Consider the following 27,304-nt stretch of genomic DNA (forward strand, 5'->3'; position numbering starts at 1 on the left):
TCATTTTCCTCACCCGTTGCTTCCTTCCAGGTTCCTCCTCACTGAGCTGCTATGTGACAGCTTTTAAGTATTTTTGAGTTTTCTGGACAGGGGTATAGTCTGAAAGCAGAGGGGATGTCTTTATGGGTGCTCCTTTCATTGCAGAAGGAGCCCATATATCCCGTCTGCCTTTACCGACCTGGAGAGAGCAGGAAACGCTGTGTGACTTGTACAGATCTAGAAAGGATCACTTCAGAGTTCACCGTGATTTTGTTTTTTCCTGAAAACAGCCTTGATTCAGAGAGGTCACGCAGGAGGCTCCAGTACCAGGTGAATCACTGCCACCTTTGGCAATGTTGGTCTTACCTTATTATCCCATATTACTCCTGTTGTCATATCCCGAACAGGACATCTGCTGTGGAAGACACTGTTGTAGTTTGGGGAAAAGAAAACCCCTCCTTCCCCAACTCTGAAGTGATATAAATTTAATTTAAAAAGTCCCTTTAGGATGAATTTCTACTGTTCATTTATTTATGCGCACCTTAAGGCAGCACTATTGCCCATAAACATTATGTATATTAATTCAAATGCAACTTTAAACATGCGTGCAGACTTCCCATAGAATTTTCCTGTTGCTGCAGCACCAAAGCTGAGACTCTAACAGAGCTGTAATGTGGTTTTTCTTCAGTGAAATGGCATCCCAAAGCCATGCATTAAGTCCTCTAGGAAGTAAAGTTAATTGTAAAACCTGCAACAGTTGTATCTCACACAAGGAGCAGAAGAACTCAGCACTGGGCATTTATGCTTCATACGAATAACTGTGCAGCTATTTTAACTGCAGATTTGTATTCCCCACAGGAAAGATTATGCAGATGTGACAGGGGCAGATCAAATATGCCTCACATGTGAAGCGGCCACTGACACAAGGTATTTTGGGAAGGGAGATTTTCAGCCAGTGGCAACAGATAGCATGAGGCAGTAAATAACAGGCTAGTGCTCCCGCTCTGATTTGCCACCCCTTCGCTATACGAGTGACTTCCATTTTCAAATTCAAACTCATTTCTTTCATATTACTTTGCAAAGTGAGAAGGACTCAAGGCCAGTTTGTTTGACAGGATGGCAGCTGTCACTCCGTGTAAACAGACCCCGAAATGAAAGAGCAATCCAGCACGTGGAAGTAGAAAGTCCTGACACTTTAATTATCTGAAGAGATTACAAGATGAAAGCCTTCCTTGAGGCAAACGTATATTAGTATTGATATAGTCGTTGTGCTTTTCAGTAAGAGAAATAGGAGTCTGTATTTACATAAGAAACTATAGTGTCTGAGATCTTTAAATATCATATTTATGGAAATGATTCTGAATTACAGCATTTACAAAATAAAAACAAGCTTGAATAAATATTTAGTCCATTAAATAAGATTTTCTTTTTTCACAGAAGCAACTTTTTGTGCATATTTATTTCACAATTGAAGTTTGTTGTATTTTTTATCCTATAAAAGAAGCATTAAATTTGTTGTTTATTTTTTTCTTTATTTTTCTCTAAAAATAAACCTGCAATAATCATTGCAATGTGAAGCCTGAGATTTAAGCCTGAATAAGTATCATTGCTTGCACCACATGACCCACCTCCCACCAATCACCCACCACCACACCTTTCCAAACTCTGGTGAATGCCGACACTCGAATTCAAGGAATCCATGGGAAGGATTTCAGGGAAATAATAATAAAATATAACTAAGGTGAGGATAACACATCATAGCTGACATTGTCCACAAACAGCATCATAAGGCTTGTGCATTCCACATAAACTAAGTGAAGCTGTTTTATCTGGTTCAAAACGACAGCAGTGCCAAACTGTTGTACCCTTATATGGCTCATTAACACTGAATAATAAACCACTTAACAAAGGGAATATCCCCAGAAAAATAAATTAACAAAGAAAAACCAACACTGGCCAGTTTTGCTTTATCATTTTGAATGACAGCCCCTCTCGAGCGTGATACTGCGAACAACGTCCTCAGCCTTTTTTGTATTTATCACTTTGAAACACAGTGTGTACCACTGCGAGTCAGGAAAGGGGATACAGCAAAGCACTCTTGATCTCATTTCCTCTGTAACCACAGCACACACTGTCTTGCTTTTCATGTGGCTAACTCAAAGCATGTCCAAACGCCTTTGAAACCTCAGTGCTCAGGGTGCTCTTACTGCAAATAGTTTGTGCAAGATCATAGCACGAATCCACGAGTCTTATTTCTTTCCCCTTCAAGTGGAGATGAAAACTAATCCCTGGTGTTTCAAATAAATACAAACGTCTTCTGAGTTGTTAGCATGAGTGAAGTAACAGTATGCAATATTTTACACAGTTACTCTGCCAAATGTGGACAAGAAGTACCCTTCTCCGGCTGACTATTCTGTAAGACCTTTTGAATATATCACTGCGTATTTGCCTTTCAAGAACCAGTTAAAAAAACCCCTCAATACAAGAGAAATAATTTGTCACATCTACTGAATTCTGCTGCTAAACTTTCAAAAATACGTATTTGAATATTTGGTAACCTGAATATTTGGTAACTGAAGTTTGTTAAGTTTTAAATACTGATATAGAAACCAAAGCTCTCTGTCAGGCTTTTATTCATGGGATTTAGTATAAATTATGCAGATTACAAATACTTCCAAAACTCCAAAATATGGAACTGGAAGTTGTAAAACTGAACTTTAGAAGACGACTTGGAGTTATTGCTCTGCTCAGTGCATGAAAGGCAACAGAAATATACTGCTTCAGGACCTTCAGTGCTTCCTATGTGATTCACAGAAGATTTTGCCTTTGTCAATATAGAATATGGACTTGAAATTGTTTTCCTTTAATCCTAGCATAGGTAGCAAAAATCTAGTAATGGGAAACTTAAACCGCAGCAGGAGGGAGAGCGCTGACATCCACAGCCATGCTGGTATTCTGGTGAGCACAGAAGTGTCCGAGCTTTGAGACTGATTTGCTGGGATGGCCTGGTTAACTGGCTACTCTGTTCCTAGCGCGTAAGATAAGCAGCAATGCTTGTTTGATTCTTGAAGCCCTATTTCCTTCCACACAGTGCATTTGTTCTGCATATGGCATCGTAACATTAATGTTATAAATTCATGGAAGACTGTACTTTAGCCTTAGAGCTACAGTCGCTTCATACTTCCCTTTAGCAGCTTAGTAAAATGCAATAAAAACTGTCTGTACAAAATTTATAATAATGGATGTCAAAGCCTACATGCCCTCATGGGATCCCTCTTTCAAGTTAATTCTTGGCTTAGGTCAAATATATCAGTCCGTGTAAGACTCCATGACACACCAGTGGTTTAATACGTCAGATACCAGCTTTGTCACTATAGAAAGGAGTGACATGGAACACGTAACAGTGAGTGCAAACACGGACAGGCTTCATCTGACCGTAACGAGGTAATGGAGCAGAGTGGGAGGAACAGCGGGAACAGAAGATCTGAAAAACAAAAGGGAGATTTCACTTTAGTTCCTTGTAAGGGCTGGATGGGTCAAAATGGATTTCAAGAATGGGAAGAGAAGATGCTGCTGGGCTTTTGTGTACTGGCAACACCACCCTCCTCAGCACAGCAGATGAAATCCCTCTGCAGGCAATTCATAGCCCAATAACCAAGTAATCTGAGTGTGCTGAGCCTCTCTGACACAGGTACCCAAGCACTGCCATTAGCCAAGGCAGGCCTGTCTGGCTCTGCAGGTCACAGAGGAAGGCAGCTTCACCAGAGATGAAAAGAAGCATCTCTCTCCCTTGGTTTTAAAGGAAGACTAGGAGAGTATTTGTGATGTGTGTATGATCTCCAGAGTTCCTGCTCCTCCAAGCCCACTCCAAAGTTAACAAAAACAGCTCCTCCACCCTCTTCATTTTTAAGCTGTGCAGGAGCCAGCAAGGGAAACAGGACTGCAGATCTCTGGCTTCCTGAGGCACATGACTGCTTTTTAATTCCTCACTCCCTCTTCCTCCCCCACAAACTCACAAAGCAGCAGCTCTACACACCACAGTCAGCCTGCAAAGGCTTAGGAAGAAAGCAAAGGGACACACCATCCCTGCAGCTGAGCTGTGTACCACCCCTCGCAGTGGAGGCTGCTGCGGCTCATGAAAGCTTACAGCAGTAGCTCAGAGTGCCTTTGGATTTGGGGTGTTTGTTCCAGGGTCTCAACAGGGAGTTCTGATTTTTAGCAGACAAGTGCTTATTGCTGTATAAAAGTCAAAACCTCCTCCCCACTTTCTAAACATAACCTGAGCAGTTGACAGTCAAGACATGAAACCACTTGTGACTGGAGAACCCTATGGAAGTGCACACATGTTGCTGTGCAGCTGAGTTTTGTTTTACGCATGAATTTGCTGTTCTCTTCGGCAGACCTTCTCACTTGTTTGACTGAGTCATTACCTTGCCACAGCTCCGACAGTGGTGCTTCCTGCGAATGACTGTGAAAGGAGCCTTACACGCAGTGCAGTAGCTGCAGACTTCATCTGGAACCCAGTCAGGAGGATCTGTCAAAAACACAGCAGCAAAAGGGAACATAAATCAAAAGGGAATAAAACCAAACATGCAATTATCAAATCCTCAAGAGACTAAGGAGAATAAAATCTAACAGCAGCTGCTTTCATTTCAACTTCTCAAGGTGCTTTGTGAACAGCTGGGCAAGATCAGGATACCCAGGAGGGCTCAACTCCCCCTTTTCTGCCAGGCTCTCACCTTTGGGCCAAGCACAGCAAGCACTGAAACAGAACACAGCAGCTTTGCAGTCAAAATGAAATATATTCTATTCAAATGAAAGTGGCAGGGAAAAGGAGATAAGGCAAAATGAAGTATGAAGACAAGAAACTATTAAAGCAGAGCTGGATCACAGGTGTTTTTGTCAATGCACCCAATGCATCAAAACAAGCTTAGAGCTGAGATCATTCCCAGCCTCTTCAGCCCTCCCTACAGAAAGACTGACTGCTTTTCTGCAATTATGCAAGCAACTCTACAGATAATGAACTCGAAGCCTGATTACTGTCTCCTAAACTATTAGGACTCTTACTGGAAGTCACCAGTAACTATAGCAAAACCACAAAATCAAGTGTACGAGACTTAGCAGAGAAAGAATTCGACCATTATCCCAAACAGCATGTTTCAGTTGTTTATTTCTCCTGTGAGCTCTCTAAGCACTCATTAAAGCCAAGCAGGGAAATGATTTGGTTTTGGCAAAGCAGAAGGTATTAGACTTGCTTCTGTTGAGATGCTTCTGCTAGCGACAGGCTGACATGACCTCAGAGAGTCTAAAATTACAAGCGTAGAAATGACGTAGCCGATTGCTTAACGAAGTTGTTAAAAATCTAATGAAGGGCAAAGCAAGTTTTATCCAGAAGGAATCCAAGGACACAGCAAACACAACTGCTGGATGTTATTTACTCAAGTTCCCTATATGCATCTTCTCTCTGAGTGTTATTTACAGTATGCAACCCATGCAATTGCTGATTTATAAACCTGACAAGCAAAATCCCTGCCTCAGGGAGCATATTATCAAGCAACAAAATATATGGTGCAGTTAATGCAGAGGTCAACAGGGCTACAGCTACAGGCAGAGAGAAGATAATTAAATGAAAAATCCACTACATTGTTAAACATAGCCACGACCAGTTTTCATGTGTTTGTCATATTGCAATGTTTGTCAAATTAAGAGTAAAAAGGAGCTAGCATTCAATGCAGAAAATGTTCAAAAAGCAGATTAATAAAAACAAAGAGAACTTTGAATCTTGACTCAGCTTTTATAGGCTCCTCTGAACTATTTTGGAAACTGAAGTAGTTCAAAGAAGCAGTCTTTCACTTTATAAACAAACTGGTCTGATAAAGATCACAACTGTAGAAACAGCAACCAAAACCAAAGTCTGTGTGCAAAGAGATAACCGATGCGATGAAAAAAACCCCAGAGATTGCACAGAGGAGCTTTTACCTCATCCCTGGGAGCAGTTTATGAGAAAAGGTTCTGTGGGGACACAAGGCTACAAATTCCTACTTCAAACGCAGGTTCCCTTCAGCAGCAGGGAGCAGCAGGACTGCCACATTAAGTCAAAGCATAAAGAGCAAAGAAACCAAGATGTTTTCCTTTCCAAGCCTCACCCTTCTCTGTAAACTCACTAGCTAGTCCCATAGTAAGTGAAACTTATTCCTAATACTAGTTTAGGACGTTGATTTTAAAAGCTTTCCTGATTCACAGGAATCTGATCTGAAACCATGGCAAATCTGATGGCCTTGAAGCATCTCCATGTTCTCCATTCAGGAAGCTCCTTGGGTTATCACATATAATCTAAACACAATAACTGAGCCAATAATGATATTCCTGTTTAAAACTTGCTGTTAGACTACTTAGCTATGATTATGTTTTCAGGGATTTAACTATCCCATTGATACTCACTAATTTTAAAGACAGCAAAAATCAGAAAGTTACTCAAACTCTATGCTATCAGGTCTCCCTTCCAGATGAATGCAGAGCTGATGGAAGCAGGGTTGGTAAGATGCTTACTTTGCTACTGGTGCTTTATCAGCTGCATTATCATGTGGGCTACCATGTTCACCTTTACCTAGTTCCTGATTTTAGTACTCACAGAAAAGACACAAAACACAGGCCCTGCAACACGCCAATATGAACTACAACTTCTGCAGCAGCCAGTACCTTAATCGCTCCTTCTCTTAGATCCTGATTAGTCCAGGCACACCATAAGCTAAAGCAACTCCATCACAAAGACTCTGGAGCTCAGCAGAAAACATCTTTCTACTCAGGTATTTACCATTTGGGCTTTGTTTTTATTTCTCTTATTGCCCTTGAAGGGCTACATTGAAAAAATTATTTGCTCAATTGACCTTGCATGGATTTATCCCCAGTGCTAAATAAAAACTGCACCCCCGTGAGAAATAGCAAATCTATTTTGATAAATAACAACCTTATAAACTCATAATAATCCTATAGAACACAGTTATAGTTCATGCTGACAGAATTACTTGACTGGCAGACGAATTAATCAGCAAACTGTACTTACAATTGCATTTAAAAAAAAATCACAACTTAGTGGTACTCAGTGTATAAAACCAGTATAACCCTCTCTACAGAATGTTCTCCCACATTACAGGGACTCTTTCCACCTCCACATTGGTGTCACATTGGCTGATTCACTAAATGAATACATCAGTGGAGTGAGCTAAAGGGCACATGTTGCCCCAGACAGTGAGTCAATAACATAAGGCCCTTTGACAGGGCTACACAACCAGCCCTGTACCCTGCTGGTTCTGGGGTTTAGTGCCCTCCTAGCATTCCAGTTGCTGTCACCAAGATCTGCTGCACTGCAGCACACCCCCAAATAGTAACACTTAGTTATATAACAGCTTTTAACATTCAAAACGCTGTACAAACGTTAATTGCTTTGCTCCTCATCACCCAGCTATAGTCACTAAGCGTGTCGGGAGAAATCAGGAGAGAAATGTCTTGCCCAAAAATCATACAGCAGTGCAGCCTTGAAATAACATTCAAAATAAGAAACTTTGGGCCATTAGCCCTATGCCTTTGCTTCCAGTCATGACTGAAAACATCCTTGCATTGAATACAAACACAGAGGCTTCAATTTGAGAGTATGCACTTGGAAATTAAATGCGATCCTGGCTGGAGCCAGCAAGCTCATATTGGCAAGAAGGATGAAGCCCTGAATGACTCGGTCTCTCTGAGCCAGCGTGAGCCCCAGTGGCAACAGAATCCCACCCTTTGGTCCCCTTCATAGGCCTCATCTTGCTCAACCTTGGGAGCAGCCCTTCTGACTTAACATATATTAATGATTGAGTCATCAGGCTTTTTATAGAACAGGTTTTTGAAATACTCTCTGAAGAGCAGTCTCATGAGGGGATAAAGCTTCAATACAAGGAGCAGAGTGAGTTACAGATTAAACCCTTAGCATGAGCCTGAAGACATGCTGGAAGCAAGGCAGCAGCATTGCACCCATAGGCTTTTTATGTTATAGTCCTCCTCTGGGCTACGCTGCTCCATTAGCTCTGCATGCAGCAGCAAATGGAAACATCCAGTCTCTACAGCACTATCTGCCTGTGCTTCAGGGATCTGTACAAGGAATAGAGGGAAAACCCTGTTTGTGGGCTAACTGGCCCACTGCTTTATCATGCAATGCGAGTTAAGAGAAGTCAGCTGGGAAAAGGATGAAGACCATTACACAAACATCAAAGAGGAGGAGGGAGGGAAGGGATTAACGAGACAGAAAGACTGTAGAAGTAAATTTTATGAAGAAACATTAAAAGCATGTACAGGAAAAAAAAGTCAGAGAAAGGAAAAGAAACAAGTATTTAAATGAATAAGAGACAAGTTTAGTGAAAGGAAAAGGCACAAGATAAAATTAAATAGGGCAAAGACTAAAAAACACGTTTTAAAAGGAGAAACAACTACTTAATACTCTTAACTATTAAAAAAGTCTGGCATTATGATCTCTCATAAAGCATGGAATTTTATGGTCTTTTTTATTACTTTTACGGTATAGTTTTTACAATTCACCTTTACATGTCTATGCAACCTCATTAGCTGAAAAAGTTCTCTTAAAAAAGTTAAAAATCTCACATAAATCCATGATGCTGGAGCCTTAAAACACCCATAATCATCATTAAAAAAACCATGAGACACTGTAAACTGTTCAAAAGCACATGTGAATTAATGTGGTTTAGGTATGTGCAACAGACCTATTGCTGTTTCATCTAATCCTACAAAAAACAAGGAGAACATCTCAGTGTTCCAGAACAAGAGGAAGGGAGCCTGGACCCAGGTCCATCAATAGTGTTGACTGAAACAACATTAGAGCAGAAAGCTTAAGTTCATTCAGTGGTGCTGAGAAATGAGAAACTCAGGTGAGGAGGAAACAATCTCCACAGTTGTTGGAGCTTGCAGAAAGTTTAATGTAGCAAATCTAGACTCTGGTACAAAACAAATCCGGAAACATGCACACCATGGATAGCTGATGAAGAGCAGCTATGAAACCCTAAGCTTGCGCATTGTCACCAGACAACTGACAGAAAAGACCCTTTCTGCATCTTTTGTTTTGATCAACTATTCCTAATGCAGATAGTTCCTCCTGCATTGATGTGCTTTAGATTTTTAGTGCACTTCAATCATAATCCTGATTATGTTTTTACCAAACTAACCTAAAGAGGGCTGTTCAGCAGCCTGTGGAACTTAACACTGCTACAGCCATCAAAGCACATTACCCTCATAGCTGCAAAAAAGGTCAGATGGGCTTGCTGGAGCTCTTTAGTTTTAAGTATAGAAAGTAGAGAGCTCAGGTGATGTGACTTTACCTCTCACTTCAACTGCTACAGTAAGATGAACCTTTTTGTCCCTTATCACATGATTTTCCACATGTCATTCTGGTTAATCTCTGACTTTCATATAAGATTTCTAGGAGGCAATTGTAGCAAAGTAATCTACCCCTGCTCAGTAGATTCACTGTTGAGTACAGCTGGCTTGAAGTTTTTCAATAAAAATAAATTTTCTGCTTCAAAAATATTGTTTGATAAAAATTTCAAGGGTGAGGAAGAAAACAGGCACAGACTTAATAGCTTCAAGTATAGCTTTTACCAGACAGCTTTCTTAGCATGGAGCTTCTGTGCAAATCTAGGAAGGTTTCACCAAAGTATGGAGCTCTGCAGACTTGAGCTCAAGTATCTGCTCTGTCTGATTCAATACAACCTTGAATGGCAATGTCCTATGTCAGTTCTGTACAAACACATGATGAGCAGCTCATTCTTTGGCCAAAATAATTATTGATGTAAAATGGAACAACTGAGATAGAAAACACTGATTTCCACTGGGATATGGTTCAAATCTTTACTTCAGATCATAGGGACTGGAGACTTGGATCTTCCATACAAACATTACTGGGGTTCTTTCCCTGTAAGAGCTACAAACCAATATAAACTAGATGCAAGTTGATAAGGTAGACTTACATCCTATACACCAGAAGAACAGTCAATATATGTATTTTCAGGACAGACTAATTCAAACCTGATCAAAATCCCAGTTATGTCATTGTGGAACTGAATAAACCTGTGCTTTACAGTACAGTACCCTGAGAAAGTCCTTGAAAAGTAAGTCAGACCAAATTAATGCAACACAACCTTAAACATGATCAAAATTTGGTAAGTTTACATGCACGATTCAATATGTCCAGTTGATTGTAAAACATTGCCTCAGTATGGAAAACTGGATGCTAGATTCTTCTCTTGCACAGAGTGAGCAGAGCTGTTGAATAAGGAAAGAGTAAAAACTTATGTGGATAGAATAAGTTTGGCCATTGAACTGTACAACAGTTTAACTTCTTTCATTGAGGAGGTGCTGCTGGTCATCATTATAAATAATAGATTAGCCACTGGCATATAGAGGAGGAAAAAAACCCTGAAGTATTCAGCTAGAGTTGACAGCTAATTCTAGAGTCATCGTGATTAGATTTTGCACATACAGTAGCATGGGTGGGTTTTTTTGACCCTGTGGCTTCTTACTGCAACAAGAGCTTGAGCCTTGTGAATATAAATTACTGAATTATGCTTGAGCTGATGACTGGAGAGCAGAGAGGACTTGTGGCTAGACTAAAGTGGGTGGGCTGGAATATTATGAGATGGAAAGGGATCAAGGAGAAAGAGCATGCTGTTGTGCAGCAAACAGATCCTAACACCATTTGGCACAAACAGATATTTGTACTGGCAGCCACAGAAAATCCATTAAGGCTGGAGTTACAACTAGGTGGTAGCAAGCAAGGCAGTTCTGTACAGATGCTAGAGGGATAAGGAGTCAAGATGAATGTATGGTTGCAGAGAGAGCCAAGATGCTATAGCAAGTATTTTCATAGAGCACCAACAGCTTCGTAATGCTTTCTGGTTTTCTTTGAGAAAATCTTCTGATGCTTATTCTTAGACAAGAAGTGCAAATCACTTTCTTAGCCCATCTGTAAGACATTGACCATTAAAAACATTCAGCTTCCCTCAATCGCAACAGATGAATCTTCCCAAGTAACAAATTACCCTAAAACCCATGTATGGACAAACCCCCAACTTGCCAAATTTCACTATTAAAAATCATCAAGCTCACAAAGATTAACATAATGTTCCCAAATATGGTGAGCAGGGACTTACGCTTTATCACATTTACAAATTGGTAAAGAAACGAATACATAAAACCCCTTAACAAGAGCAAACAAAAAAAAGCTACTCTGTGTGTATGTATCTGTGCATATATACAGGAACCTGTTGGCAAATACAAAGCAAGTTTTGTGCTGGGGTTAGAGACATGATACCAGGCACATACATGGCAGAAGTACAAATAAATATGCTTCCTCAAAAAAGTCCTAGAGCACTAGGACAGCACAGATGAACACATACATCACAGGCTCATCTGTATTCTCAAAAATGCTTTTGTTTTGGAATGCCAGTTTATCTGTAGTTTATTGTATTTCAGCCTTCAGAAGGTCACAAAATTTAACTCTTACTCCCTTGCCCATGTCAGCTGTCTCATAGTAAACATTCATATTGGTTTTACAACCCAGACCGGCTGGTGGGTTTTATGTACAATATGAATGAGAAATCTGACAAAACCAAGTGATTCATCTTCATAATCTGAGTAGAGGCTAGAACCTTCAGTATAATCTTAAAACTATTCATTTTTTTTTCAGGTTGCTGGGCTTGCCTTTTTTAATTACTGTTTATTGTATGCAGTCTATAAACATTCAGCACTTTTGGTAAGAGATATTTATTTGATAATTGGAAAATGCTTTCCTGGCAGGCTGCCTGTTGGACTTGCTCAGTTTGATACACACTCCTGTTCTACCACAATCATAGAATAGTTAGGGTTGGAAAGGACCTTGAGATCATCCAGTTCCAACCCCCCTGCCATGGGCAGGGACACCTCACACTAAACCATGCCACCCAAGGCCTCATCCAACCTGGCCTTGAACACCGCCAAGGATGGAGCATTCACAACCTCCCTGGGCGACCCATTCCAGTACCACAATGGCAGAACGGAGGAGCTACTGATGTGCTCATTTGCTTTAAATTGGTTTTACTTACAGTTGAAATCACTGAGTGACGTGAAGTCTAGAAATGATGTACCAAAAATGATATAATTAATTTTGGTGCAACACTCAGACTTTGAGATGACTCCTTTTATGGTGATAACTGCGTACTCCCATACTGGCCTGTGCCCAGATTTAGTCTGAAGGACAAAGCTGTCAGGCTTGCTGCAAGAAATAGGGCACAATGCTCATGCAGCAAAGGTTGCCTTAACCACCAGACATCTTCCACCTGCATCCAAACATCACCCAATATCATGGGCTTTTGCTTCCAGTCACCAGCAAAAATGAGGTAAGTGGGGAGGTGATATAACAGTGAAAAGACACATGGCTGCTGAGCTTAAAACACTGCTGTAAGTTTAAGCCTCATACTGGCTGCCTTAGGGACAGCAAAGCCATGTATACCATTAGCTTTCACTGCATACCTCAGCAGGAAAAATCTGTACAGTGCTGCCAGCAATGACAACTTCTGACCTGAAGGGACAGGGGCCTGGAACATATGGAGCATGAGTGGACAGACTGGGTGTTTCTACAGATTCCACAAATTCAAACTGACCCACTTCAGACACCCCTTTTTGTAGAACTCCTATGGTTTGTTTTGGTTTGGAGGGTGGAGCTCATCTCCATGGTCCCTAGCACCCTCTGCGATACAGAAAATTCCTGCCATCACCAAATTTTAAGGCCAAATAAGAGTCTTACTAGTGTAGTAAGACTACACTAGTCAGTTTACCTGATCAGAGGAGCTGTACTGATTTGTCCAAGGAGGTAGTTAGAGCATAACTACTTACACACAAGCCAAGTAAGACTCCTAGTGAAAGTCTGCAAGGAGATTGATTCAGACTTCCCAGTGATCAGGCACGGATATCAAAACCAGAGGACCTGCAAGAGCGCTGGCTAAATGGCTTTGTTTAGAGGCTGTGTTACAGCATGGGAAAACATTGTGCCAAGGCAGCCAAGCTTGTTCCGGCATCCATGTCTACTTATTCAAAAGGGACTTGGTTATGCCACAAGGCTCTGCTTTCCATCACGCAGGCATACATGAAACACCTGCAGGCAGGGGGCTGGTTTTGCTCTAGTTACCTGCATATGCTATTAATACTGCAGGCTGGGTTTCACCATTCACTTACCATAGCTGATACACACTGTCTGTGCACTGCAGGGATCCTTGTAACTCTAAAGACTGCCCTTTACCACACTCCTGTGTGGCCATAACACCATCTAAGCACCCAGACTGTTGTACTCTATTTCAACAGACAACATCCTAAGCCATAGGCTACGCTCCTCCAAACATAAAGCCTTCCCCATGCCAGTAGCAGATGCCATGAAGAGCTGAATAAGATGTCAGGGAAGTGAAGACTGCCTTGACAAAACGTATGTCCGCTGTGAGAAAGTTATTCAGCATCCTGCAGTTCAGAACACTTTGCTTTCAAGTTCTGCAAGTCAAATTCACTGACAGCATCAGGTATTGATCCAAAACAAAAGAATATGAACTGAAATGGTAGAGAATTAATAATCTCTTGTGTTCTTTTCCAATACAGCCTATACACGGTAAGGATTTTGCTTAGAGATTTGTTCTTTACTGTACCTTCTGTGACATTCTGAATTATGGCACAATGGAAAAATCAATTAAAATGACTACTGAATAGCTATTTATCTGCCACCAAATCATCTTCCTCCAGAAGAGAGGATATTTCTACACTGCATTATACATGAATTAGCCCTGCCATTCAAAACAGATTAGAGATCCTTTAGCCTGCAGCTTCAGAAAAAGGGTGAGCAAGCAAACCATGGGGTTTATATAAGCACAAAATAATTTATGTAGCATTACTCTAAAACTTAATCTTGAAGAGCTTCCCCTGCCCCATGATTTCTGAGCTTTATTACAAATGACACGAACCAGCATTTCTGTGGGTCACCCTCCCATCCCCTGCTTACCACTCAGTTCTCAGTTATCCTGCATTCAAAACCTCTCACTGGAAGAACAATAGTGTTTGTGGACAAATAGACAACAGTAGATCAAAGTTTTAAAGCACAGGGAAATTACTGCACACTTGAATTTCTGGGAAGCTCAGATACAGTTTCACAGTTGATGGTTTTCTTGTATTTCTCACTTGACCACAGAGATACCACAGCTCTGATAATTGGACTCCTGGTGTGCTGAAACCACCACTCAGCCCTGAAGATCCAAGCTGATTGCTTTTTTGTTTGCTCCATCTCATACATCTACTTCCTTTTTTCTTATTCTTTGGCTGCAAGTGCTCCAATACATTTTAATCCCATTTTTTTATACATTTACCATACCAGGGCTATAGTCCATAACTGACTCCTAAGCACTCCTGCCACAGCTCAGATTAAAAGCCAGAGAAACAAAACCTTTGAGCTCTCAGAATTGCTTGAATCTGGATCAAAACTTTGAGACTTACATGTGCACTTCACTTTTAACATGTATTCAGTGAGACTGGAGTAACCTCAACTAACTTACCTAAACTAACTTTTCATTGAAGTAGTATGGTGAAGAATATGAAAACAGTAACCAAAATATTTTGATCAAACACAAAGTGAAGGAAATATGAGAGGCACTTCTACCACGGGGAAAAAAAATTCCACATACAGCAAATGATACAAAGATCTCTTTAGATTTGGCTGAGAGGACCTTTCTTAAGGCTTTGCATCTTACACAGACCTCAAACTTGTCAGATGTAATACCATACACTGTATTAAAGCCTTTTCTATACAGAACTTTCCTCTGATACAAAGGAATTCATAGTGGATATGACAGTTTGTAGATCAGTTTCATGAGGCTGTTTGAAAAAACCCGAAACAAACATGCTTGAGTTTATCATTTGACTTTGCCTCTAAACCATACTATGACAACATTTTATAGTCACTTTCCAGAGCCAAACATTGAAAGAGATTTCATTTTAATGATTTTTTAATATATATATATATACACACACATCACTTGCCTCATTTCATTTCTCAGAATAAAAGAGAGTACCTTCAAAATCCCCATCTCTGGCTTTTGCTGCAAGTTCTGAGGATGAAATACTTTCTTGACATAAAGCACAATCTTCCAATGCGGCACTCCTTAAACCCTGATTAACTGTAAAACAAACCAAGAAGTACTTGAATTCTTATTTTTCCAATTTGCACTCAAAGCATTCATGTTAGGACATCTGGATTAGATTACAGTAGCACCTATATGCACCTTCTTAGACTTCTCACTTCTTTTCTTTTTACACTGACAGAGAGTGATATAAAAGTCTCCGTTACTTTTCTCTCAAATGACAACAGAAATGAAAGGTGCTGTTATTACAGGACACACAGTCCTCTTAATCCTAGCAGTTTAGCTGCATCCTGTACTTTATTTCCCAATTCTTAACTTGGATTCCTTATAAAGAATAGATTATGAAAACCAACTAGAGATTCCCTACATGAATCACACACATACATACCCCAAAGAGAAACTTCATCCCCAGATGAATGACAAGAGTCCCTGACTTTTATTTATGCTGTCATTTTGTTTATGCTTACTTTTGGCAACACCTTTAATTTTAATGTAATAGTTCATCCATTAGAAATTATTCCAAGCAAGTACTATTGACTAACATATATTTCCTAGTGATAATTTTTTACAGCTCCAGGTTTTTTATTACTCTCATTTGAATGTTCAGGAGCTCTTTGATGCTCTCTTTAACAATTCTATCTAACCCTATTTTTTCCTGCCAATAGAAAACTCCAGTCTCTTTTCACATCATGGCATCCTGCTACCATAAAAATGTGGAAGTTTCAACCACAAATAATAGAGTATTGTCATTCATATTGTGCATTATCCGACTGCACAGTTGGGTTGGATCAGAGGTTTGTCTGATAACTTTAACCAAAAATTCACTATAGAAAACAACTGTTTATATGTCTTCACCTTTCTTTTGCTTTTCCTTGTCTTCTGTTTCAGGTTTGGTCGCCATAACTTCAAACAAGGTCTTTAAGATACTTCTCAGATCACTAGCATAGTTTGTCTGCAGCTGGTCAGCAACACCTTAGGATTTTGAGAAAACAGATAAACCATTACTGGACTATTACACCAGCCTTAAAAAAAGTATTTAAATTTGCCTGCTGCTATCAGTAATGGCCTTCTATTTATTTTTGAGGGGATAATTTACTCATGTGATGAAGAAAAATTAAACATTTAAACTAATTTTTCCCAATGGCAAAGTTATATTCTGGCATTCGTGCTAATTACAATTTGATACATATCTTCCTTGTATTTTGCTAGGAAACCTGATTCTTTTTGCATCAAAATACAACTGTTACATCAAGTTTCTTCCCTTGAACACATAGGGCATCACCAAGAAAAAGAAAGCACTTCAAAGTCAAACCTGTTGCACACCCTAACTCTTCATCACTACAGGTTTAAGATGTCTGCATCTCGATTCTGCAAGTTCCCATCAGGCAACAGGTCCTTCTAGACCAATCTGCAGGTAAGGCCCTAAAACGTTTTCCTGCAAGGTAATGCATCTCTAGTGCATTCTATCATAACTTTACGTGCAGCAAAAAAAAGAAAGATTAATAGTTGTCATATTCAGAACAAAAGGCAACTCTCATACCTGAGATACAGACAAAAAGGCGGTGAATAAGATCATTACTGCCATGAAATCTGGATCTGATCTTTTCTCGTGTGGCAATTTTAGCAGCCTGCAAAGCGAGCTGGATTTCTTCCTGATCGATGTCATCAGATGAACAAGAACTTGTCATTAAACTGCTGTCAGAGGAAAAAAAAAAAAGTGAAGTACTGTAAATCTTGGCGTAGTTGCTCAGGATGTTCAGCAAATCCTAAGGGGTTTATGACTCAGGGAAGGCTCTATAGCAAACTGGAACTAATTGCTGTAAATTCTTGTTGAAGTTAATCAACATGCAACTGATCACCATCAGGTTTGATTTTCACTCTGTGGCATAGCTGCAAAAAAACTTTCAAGCAGAAAATCACTTGTCTGTATTTTATTGCATTTTTCTGAGCTATCACAAAGTGCTGCACCATTCTTCATGTTAACTTCCAAAAGCTCAGCCCTGAGACCATAACTCCACCAAAAGCCTGAAAGGGCAGAAATGACCTAAAAATGCGAAGGGCAGTTCTGAAGTCAGCTTCGAAATTTATTAGTGTGGAAGCTAATTCAAAAAAAAAAAGATTCCTGAATTACGTTACCTTGAAAGAGTGAGAATAGAATCTATATATAGCCTTACATAAAGAAAAATGGGAAGAACAGTGATAAAATACAATAGACACAGTAGAGAGGTAGATTAGTCTCCTTATATACCTAACTGTAGGAAATACTGAAATGTCAAACTATTGTAGAAGAGTTGCTCATCTGCTCCAAAGAGATGAAAATGCGTCGCCAAATGTCTCCTACAGATTTAAACTTTCTTTTAAAAACCAAATGCACAGTTACCAGCAATTTCCACCCCTTGTTCCTCCTCCTCATTTATGGAGAGGAAGCCTGAAAGAACCCGAGACCCCAGGGAAGCTTTGGTAGGAATCCAGTTGTTTCAAATATCAGGAATTACCTAAACCATTTGTAAATCAAGATTATTTTTATTTATTTGTTTAATTATTTTCAGTTAACTTTGGAAAAAGTAGCACTTTGCTGATGGAAAGACCCTTAAGTGGGAGTAAAGCACAGGATGTAATTACACTGAAGCCCTAAGGATTCACTGCGTTGACCAAAGGAGATGTGCCTTTTTACTACAGTCAGAAACTGAGGCACACTAAACTATTTTCCCCATATACTGGAAAAAATGAATCTTGCTAATAATTACAAAAAAAAGAATTACTTATAATTGCAGTTTGGCTGGCCAAAACTCCAGGCTCCAGTTTACTACGCAGACAGCTACTATGTTAAAAATAAGTTACTGACTGCATAAATAGCGTGCATAATGAAGGAAGTAGTTTCTAACACATTCCAAGTTCAATCTGCTCTCATTAGGTGCCAAAACAGCCAGTACCTTGCAGATCCCATCTCTACGGCAGAGTACATGAACAGTTACTGAAGGATAAAACACACAGGTAACATCTGTACTTATTTATGGGATACAGTTTTGGAATTCAATGTGTAGTCTATGCAGATAATCCTTTAAAACGTAAAAATGAAATTATCAGACCATACAATCTTAAAAGCACTAGTAAAACCAGAACTGACAAGAAATAAATACTGGAGATTAGTTATTGATAGAAATATCAATGGAAGATGTGCAGCATAAGTACATTAACTGGCTTCCAGTTCTTTCAGGGACACAGTAAAGAGCAGGTCTGCAAGCAGCTCATTTTGTTAATGTTATCTATTGCTAATAACAAAAGCAAAATCTTGTAAAAAGATACTAGTTCTGTTTACAGTTCCTTCAGCACCATGACTGATGAGGTTTATTAAAGGTACTGAGAACCAAGTGAGAATTCTCTCTTTCAAATTTTCCTTTGCTTTTCCATAGGGGATATATAATATATAAAATAGTAAGCCTGTCCATATACAAAGGTCTGTGTTCAATACAATGAAAAGGTCATGTAAGAACATGGCTTATGAAGGAGTAAACTGGAAGGTACTAAGAGCCAGGAAGCAATTGCTGATTTGTGATGGTATGTAGTTAGATGATTGCCTATTCACCCAAACGCTCACATATACAAATAAAAAAGTTTGCTCTCAACACAGCCAAATAAGGCTTACCTTTTTTTCCCCTTGTATTTAAAATAATTGATCCTACAATGATATATACATTTGCACTACAAACTGCTTTCCAAAGCAAGCATGGACCTCACAGCAGAGACAAATGCAGTCTGTGTCTGTAATTCTACATCCCCAACAGAATGGTCTATTTGAAACTCCCAACAAGCAAAAACCTTAGTGCAGGGGAAAGCTGGGGCACTGATTCAAAGATGACTCTTCCCTCCAAATCACCGTTGAAAAAATATTTCAAAGTAAGGTGTTAAGCGGGCAGAGAGGTGTGAAGAGTGCTTCTTAAGTATTTAAACTACTTAGTCCTTTTCCGTTCTGCAGAACAGGAGAAAGGCTCATTCCACAGCTCTAAGCTCTGACCAGTTTTAATAATAGTGGCTGCTCTTCCAAGCCTCCTCCAACTGGAAGGAATGCAGTTTTACTTACTTCCTACTGCCTTCAAAGAACGTTATTTCTATCTATTTCTGTTCCAGACTTGTCTGCATTAGATTTTGTGGTGTGTCATTAGGACTGGTCATGTCACACAACACAACCGAATGGAACTTTTTGACTTAAAAATCCCTAGTATAGAGCACATACGCATTGCTTCAGCACTGTAGGATGGAAGGTCAGCAAGTAGGCACACTCACATTTACAACATTTCATATGCACAGTCATAAGTAATGTCCATATACAAAAGATTCAAAAATGAGGATATTTTGTATTCAGGATTGCTTATGCCACTGCAAAGAGAAAAGTGAACACTCCAGAATGATTTAAAACTGAACCTAAGAACCACTACAGAGTTGGAATCAAGTACTCTGCCTTTACCAAGACCACCAAGTCACATTTAGACAAAAATTACTCTCAAAGAATGACTAATGACCATCTGTTCTTTACTTTAAAATACATCTTTTATGTTAAAGAATGTAGCCAGAAAATTATTGTAGAGGCAATCAGAAGCACTGTAAGAACAGAAACTTTGCAATTGTTTCAAGTAAGCAGCAAAAGAGACAGCTTTTCTTACACCAGGGCATCCCAAACAGCAGTGACTGCATCTATACAAATATTAAATATTCTTCTGATTTGAAATTGATATCATAGAAAATAAACCTCAGTTTTGATCTACAAAGTTCATCTTACCTTTTCTCCAAGTTACTCTTTCAAGCAAGTTATTTTTTTAGTTCTATAAGGAATACCTTTCCTCTTTTGCTTATCTAACATGCATAATTTGGTTCAAAATTCTCAGCTGATATGAGACATATAGGAAGCACTTCATTAATGTCAGATTACACTCATATCTGGTATGTTTCACTACCTGTATTGGCAGAATCAAGTATCGCTGCAGAATACAAACAGCCTTAGTAACTAACTAGAGATAAGTCCTCATTCTCTGAACTTCGGCATTACCCAAGGAATTAGGTTAAGAGGAGATAACACCAAAACAAGCATAAACATTGTCAAATGTTTATCACATAAAAAATGCTCATCATGTATTTTTCTAAACATTGCAAAGTTAACACATCTGAAGGTGAATATCAAGAAACAAGTTACGTCAAAGTTTGATTCCAACAGTAAACCTGAAGGAACAGATACCCTTTGGCAGTTACAATGAATTAGCTTTTTACCTAACTCAGCCAGCATCTATCTAGCAATTTTAAAATTATTCTCTATTTTTCATATTAGAAGAATAGCAAGACTCTTTCAACACTTTAAAGATGTAGCTCTAGATCCTTGCCTGGCTTGACTGTGAAATTTAGTCCAATATGTACAGGCAAACAAAAGCCAATAGAGTAAATGTACACAATACCATCTTTCACTTGTGAAACCAATTTGCTTTACAGCTTTTAAGTTCCAAAGGATAGTTGTGATCCAGGTTAAACAGTAGTATCCATACCAATGGAAAACAGGACTGTGGAACAAGAAGGTTATTACTGACATTTTCAGAAGTGGCCAGGCACATTAGGTAAGAATGTGTGGCTTGGTGCTGTATCCGTTGGTCATTGACACTCATGCAAAACCAATAAAAGCAGCAAAGTCAAAAACCAAACAACCAAGGTCAATTGATTCAAAGTTGGTCTAAATGTAAATATTTTACACTTGTACTCAAAAATACTCAATAGCAGTAGAAATCTGTGACCACTCAAATATTTCTTTCCAAAATTGTCTAGAAGCATTTGGTTCATTAAACCTGAAATTTGCTCTGAACAGAATGCAGAATGCATGAAATACTCAAAGAATTTCTCATTACTCACAAATAAATCCTCAGAGTATCGTAAGCATGCACTAAATATAAAGCACTGGCAGATAAAAAGAATTTAAAAGCTCACTGTATTGAACGAATACAAAGAAATAATGTTTCCAAAAGAGTAATAAAAAAACTTTTCAAAAGTGGTTTGGTTTCGTTCCTTTGCCTTTAGAAATCTTGGCTCAAAATCAACAGATAGTCACTACTTGCAAAAGAAAAAATCCCAACATACCTATTCCACTGTATATGATGCAATTTTGTCACCAAATTTAAAAGGAAAGTAAGACCACTCTATAAGTCTTTGCAACTAATTATCAGGTATAGATTTTAGAAGTGGTACTTTTAAACTGAGAGAGCTCAAGTTCCAGCAAGACAAAATCATCCCAACCAAGTCTAAGAGCCAACACTTAGAAGATGTATGAATGATACCACAAATATTTACTAGGAAAGTGTTAACACATAATTCAGTGACTATCCTTACACCATTTGTTATACAAGTACCTGTGACATCAGTGATTGCTATTTACTTGCTCTGGAAATCTCCAAACTACACAAGCGTATGCATAAGTAAGACACAACTATTTGCAACGAAACAGTTAACACCTTCCTGCTGTAGTGTGGATTCAAAGCTTCACTTCATAGTGAATTGAAACCCCATGTATTGAAAATGGTACTATTCTGATGCAGAGGTTTACCCATTTTGCAAAACTAGAAGGATACATTTCGAGACAAAGCTGCTGTTCAGGAAAATTTCGTACATGCTATACGGTATCTGGTGAGAGCCCTTGTACGGTAGGGAAATGTGAAAACTTTGCAAAAGGTTTTCTATGGTTTCACACCTTCCCTTACATGGAACACCACTGCAATTATAAACCTGCTGAAAGTTCTTACAAAGGGAGAGTTGTCCAAGGCCTAAATATCAACTGTAGCTCATTAAAAAGTTGATGAGAGACTGCCCACAAATTATAAACCAGTGCAGTTCCTTGGACTTCAGTGACATCAGTTCATTTGCACTAGTTGGCCTTAATGTATTTCTCAGGACCATTACTTAAAATGTCGCACATTTTGAACAACAAAGATAAAGATAAATACATGCATAACTATATCACATACATGAACTTCCCTCTATATGTGTGTATTTGGAATATTCTAGTTCTTACAGTATTTCTCAAAAAACATAATCATGAACTCCCTTGGCTTCCATCTCTGTTCAAAAAGAATTTAGCACAATGGTCAACTTATGCTCAGTGTACAATAACATTTTTTATTCAATCTATGGTATTTCAGCTTTTCTCCCCCATTTGGATTTTTTTCATACTTTAAAGTAAGTAACAAATAAAGCAAACCCAAAGCTTTTTCAAGCAAATCTACGTTATTGTCTGCCCAGAATTTCTAAAGCTACTTCAGTAACTGATACATTCAACCCACTGTTAATCATGCAGGCTGTAACTGGAAATCCCAGTGCTAACCTGTCAACCTGTCTTTCCTAGGCTATTAGTCTTATAGTTCACAAGGCTGTAGTCAATTCTGTGTTCCAATTTGCAAAAAAGAACAAAACTACTTCAAAGGCTATGTAAAGGATCAGATGCAATAGCCAGGGAAAGACAAAGACTGCATACATGAGCAATGGCAAGAGGAAAATTATAGGGGGGTTGGGTAAGAGAAGTATAACTCCATGTCAATAAGAAAGAAAAAAAGCCGAACAACAAACTACTTCTCATCCTGCTTTTTGCAGTACCTCTGGTGTTTCTTTTTGGATACTCTAACAAGAAACACAATGAAGAGCAGGTTAACCCCCTTTGGTTACTAACATGTACTAGTTCTGATATGGCTGGGAGGAAAACTATGAGAATAATGGCTTCTTACAATTATTTCAAGTGAAGGGGGTGGCTACACACTCAATTTTAGAGCAATTTAAACCAAATCCAGAACATGTCTTATTATATGGGTAATAGCACACAGTTATTTAGCTAAGGGCTGTATTTGAAGGAATGACCCCAGAAGCTACATTTAAAGCAGACTAAAAAGAAAGCTTTAATTTAGAACTTTATTTCTTGTCTTTCTAATGCTAATATTTTATTAAGTCAAGGGGGTTTTAAAATGCAATCCTTTAGATATTTTCTCCCTATTTTAAAAGAAAAGGCTAAAGAGGGAGAAAAAAACCCAACCATCAACCAACCCTGAAAGCATTCCCAAGGCTTCAGAACTTTGTCTCGAGAAACCAATAATACAACTACATGCAAATCCCTCTACCAGGAACAATCTACCTAGGCACCACCAGAAGAAGTGGCCTTAACTGGACTACAGTATTAGTAGTGCCCAGCTGGATACATGCTAGAACATGACCTAGAAACCCTCATCTGCTGTCAACCTTTTGAATTCCTCAGTAGGGGGAGTTATTTTTCATACACCACATGGATTTGCAGAAGACCCCTTCTTTTGTGCCATTGGAGGTGGGCAATCTGAGGTTGGCTGATTAACATAAGGAATTTGACTAGGAAGACTAGCCATGTGTCCTAAATGGCACCTTCAATCAGAAGAAAGTCCTGAGCATTGAAAACTACTGAATTTGAAATCAGTGGCAACAACTTCTGTTCCACACCCTGGCAGCTTCTGCAGCTGTCCACTCTATTGGAAGACATCATCTTGAATCCTTCCTCAGCTCTTCAAACCTCAAACTGCAGAGCATAGCACTGTACTTTGCACACTGGACTTCTCAAAAAAACAGAATTTCTAAAGCTACTTCAATAACTGATATATTCACCCCACTGTTATTCGTGTAGGCTGTAAATCCCAGTGCTAACCTGTCAACCTGTCTTTCCTAAGCTATTAGTCTTATAGTTCACAAGGCTGTAGTCAATTCTGTGTTCCAATTCGCAAAAAAGAACAAACAGCTACTCCAAAGGCTATGTAAAGGATCAGACGCAATAGCTGGGGAAAGACAAAGACTGCATACATGAGCAACGGCAAGAGGAAAATTACAGGGTTTGGGTAAAAGAAGTACAAAGATGCTGTTAAAGCAGCATCTTGGCAAAGAAATCCGCCATAAGAAACTCTACATAGAAAACTGGCCTATTCGAACTCATTACCACTCTGGCCTGGGTTTTCAGAAGAATGCAAAGATGCTGTACTTCAGATAGGAATTAAAATAAACAACATTGCCAGTGCAGGATTTATCAACTTTAACAGTGCTCTCTCCCAAACAGATTTGCAATCACAGGTAGAACTTCTACAAGAGTGCTTATGAACAAATAACAAAAACATTGGTAATCAACAGGGCTCCTTTCAAACCATCAAATTTAAATGTCAGATACTTGCAAGCTACTACATTTATTGTTTCTTTCAAAATCTAAACCAAAAAGAGATAAAACGTGCAAGATAAAGTTACTGTAAAATTCAAGACAAAATAGAACAGAAAATATGTTAGAATATTTCTCAGGTTCTACTAAGATTTTCTCAATTCCACCGTGACATTTTTTCCCCTAATGCTTCCCTGTAATCAAACATTCATTTAAAGTTCTCAAATGTTCATTCCCACTGCAAAAGGGCAAATAATAAGATTAAAGCACAGAAATATTTGAACTTCAAAAAGTTACCTTCAAAAACTTCAAAAGTTACCTCTGAGCTGGAAAAACTGAAAGTGAAAAATTGAAAGAGTATAGCACTTATGAAGGAAGGGTATGTAATATCAGCCTTACTATCTGATACAGATAAAGAAATGCATCAGTCCCAGCTTTTACACCTTATTCGGAACTTGACACAGGAACAGACCTGGATACCTGATGCTGGATACAAATACTTCCAAGGGCAAAGAGTGATTTCATAGATCTCTTCAGCAATGTCCTCTGCGATATGCAAGCAAATATTCTGTATGGCATAGTAAAAAGCGAATTAATTGTGCATCCGATTCCAGAAGATGCTCTTGAGTTACAACCCCTGTGTGTGCCAGAAATGGAGATGGAGAAGCAGCAGTGAAAAATGTTTTCCAGCAAAAGGAACTCAGAGGCATGGGGAAACCTATTAGCACAATGTTCACATATCGGATCCATCAGTTCCCTCACAAAGTAATACAGAACAACCAACTGAAGCATTAAAGCATCCTAGGGTCTAGGAGGATCCCACAGGAATTTGGTATCCAGCCGTGGGAGTCAAAGCTGAGAAAAGCTAATTAAAGTATTAGGTGGGGCCTTAAAATTTTAATTAGAAAATAAAGCTTTCTCTATTTTTCACCTTCAATTGCTGCTTCAATGTATGAGGAAATCCTCTCTTTTTCCTCCAATATAATTGTGATTTTACAATACATACTCATTTTAGGCATTGACAAAAGCTCTGCAAAAAGCGCAGTTAGTATAGTGATTTTAGTTAATTATACATAATCTCAAAACTCCCAAACATGCTATTCTAAGGGCTTTTTTGGCAAAAAAAGAAATCTGTAAAATAAAATCTAATTTCTGAAAGCCAGTAATTTTTGTTCTATTAGTACCACAGGGAACCCTAAGCGACATTCAGCAACAGATTTTTACACATCATTGAAATGAACACGATTATAAATGTGGCCAAATTACTAAAAATGAAAATTACAAGTGAGCTATGTAGAAGCAAGAACACGAACCCATTATGATCACTTTGTGTCAGTCTCCAGCCAGATGATATGCAAATTTGTGGATGTATACTACTGTTACTAGAACAGACTTATTACCTCTGCCACTGATGCTCGTCAGCTTAAAATGCTGCCCTATCTCACTTGCTTTACACAACTGAATTTTCACCTTCCCGCTGTAGGAAGCACTTGTTAACAAGTAGTTCACACAAACTGCCTGCGTTATTCCTTGAGAAAATAAAATCTGCATCAATTACTTGTTACAGAAGACAAAGATAGGCATATAATACAGCAAAAAGTACCTTGTAGAACTTCCTAAAAGGGAACACTCTAGCTCAGAAAATGCTGCACCATTTGGAGATTTGACTTTCTTTTTTTGTCTTACAGGAGAAGGAAAAAGATAAGCATGAAACACATCAAGAAGAGTCCTGGCGATGAAAAACCAGACATCTGCTTCAGTCACATATGTCTCGCTAACTAAAGTCATAAGCAAAAGCTGACAGACCTCATCAACACTGACTTTTTTGTTTTGCTCGTACTGCTCAGCTGGTTGCTGGGGCAAGGGGTTTAGCAGCAAAGCAAGAAGATTGTACATAGCAGCCTGTTTATGACTGTTAATAGTGCCCTCACATTGCTTGAGTGACAGCACTGTACGAATCAGCAGAGTCGGTGCCTAAAACATACACAGACAGTCTGCAGTTCAAAATCATTAGGCAGGAATGGCATCTATAATGGAAGTCATTCTGATATGCTCAAGGTATAAACCTCTTTTCCCCCAACTATTCTCACTGAGCTTACAGTACTTGTAAAGCCATTACCACCAGCCTTCTGGTTGTGAGCAGTCTTTCTATAAAGAAGATCTCTACAGAAAAGAAGGGAAAGAAAATCGACAGGAATGCACTGATCAAAACAAAAATGACAGTACCAAACACTAATGCAGAATAAATCTGTCATTTTGCATAGCTTAAACAACTATAATCTGACTGGGTTAACTGCAAAACAGCAGATCTGGAGACACAGCTGATTAGGTAGACTGTGACACAGCAATTAAAATACATTGTTATTGCATTTGTTGGCCTCCACACTATTCTCTACAAGATCCCCAGAGTAGCTGTAACCTCTTTATTACAACTTGTGGACATGTAATTTGTGCTTTAGCTTTGATCTTGGGACCATGAGATGAAAGAACTGTATTCTAGTATAATTCACAGTCCTGGCAAATGAACAAGTTATTTTTCCTTCTTGCATCCCCTGTGAGGCACTGAGTTCTACTGATGGAAAAGCACAATATAAAATCTGTGTTTTGTAAAAAACTGTCCACCCACAAGCACTTTGCCTGGTCTGTGAGATGGGCAGGAAACCGGCTCACAGGTCACACTCTGAAGACTGATGATCAGTGTTTTTTTACTCAGGCTGGCAGCCTGTCACAAGTCAGGGATCCCCAGGATCATCAGCTGGATCCACCACACTGCTCAAAACCATCATAAATGATCTGGATGACGGGATTTAGACCACCATCACCAAGTTTAGTAATGACACCACACAGGGTGATGAGGTAGACGCATCAGAAAGAAAAGCCATATTACAGATTGACCTGGACAGGCTGGCAGAGTGAGCTAACAAGAACAGTATGGTTTAACAGAGACAAG

General features: G+C 39.0%; 1 protein-coding gene across 4 annotated transcripts in view; it reads right to left on the minus strand.

The window, feature by feature from the left end:
• Window positions 1–1,652: 1,652 nt before the first annotated feature.
• Window positions 1,653–27,304, minus strand: part of ZFYVE28 (zinc finger FYVE-type containing 28) — a 147,462-nt gene continuing 121,810 nt past the window's right edge. For all 4 annotated transcript variants that reach the window (XM_080624071.1, XM_080624070.1, XM_080624069.1 and 1 more), the window contains 5 exons: window positions 16,714–16,868; window positions 16,029–16,145; window positions 15,105–15,209; window positions 4,410–4,513; window positions 1,653–3,463 (listed from right to left, as the gene is read on the minus strand). In XM_080624071.1, the coding sequence (XP_080480197.1) occupies window positions 3,332–3,463; window positions 4,410–4,513; window positions 15,105–15,209; window positions 16,029–16,145; window positions 16,714–16,868 (613 nt within the window). In that variant the 3' untranslated portion in view covers window positions 1,653–3,331. The remainder of the gene's footprint in view (window positions 3,464–4,409; window positions 4,514–15,104; window positions 15,210–16,028; window positions 16,146–16,713; window positions 16,869–27,304) is intronic.

This window comes from Psittacula echo (genome assembly GCF_963264785.1).
Source record: "Psittacula echo genome assembly, chromosome: 1".
Classification (NCBI taxonomy): Eukaryota; Metazoa; Chordata; class Aves; order Psittaciformes; family Psittacidae; genus Psittacula; species Psittacula echo.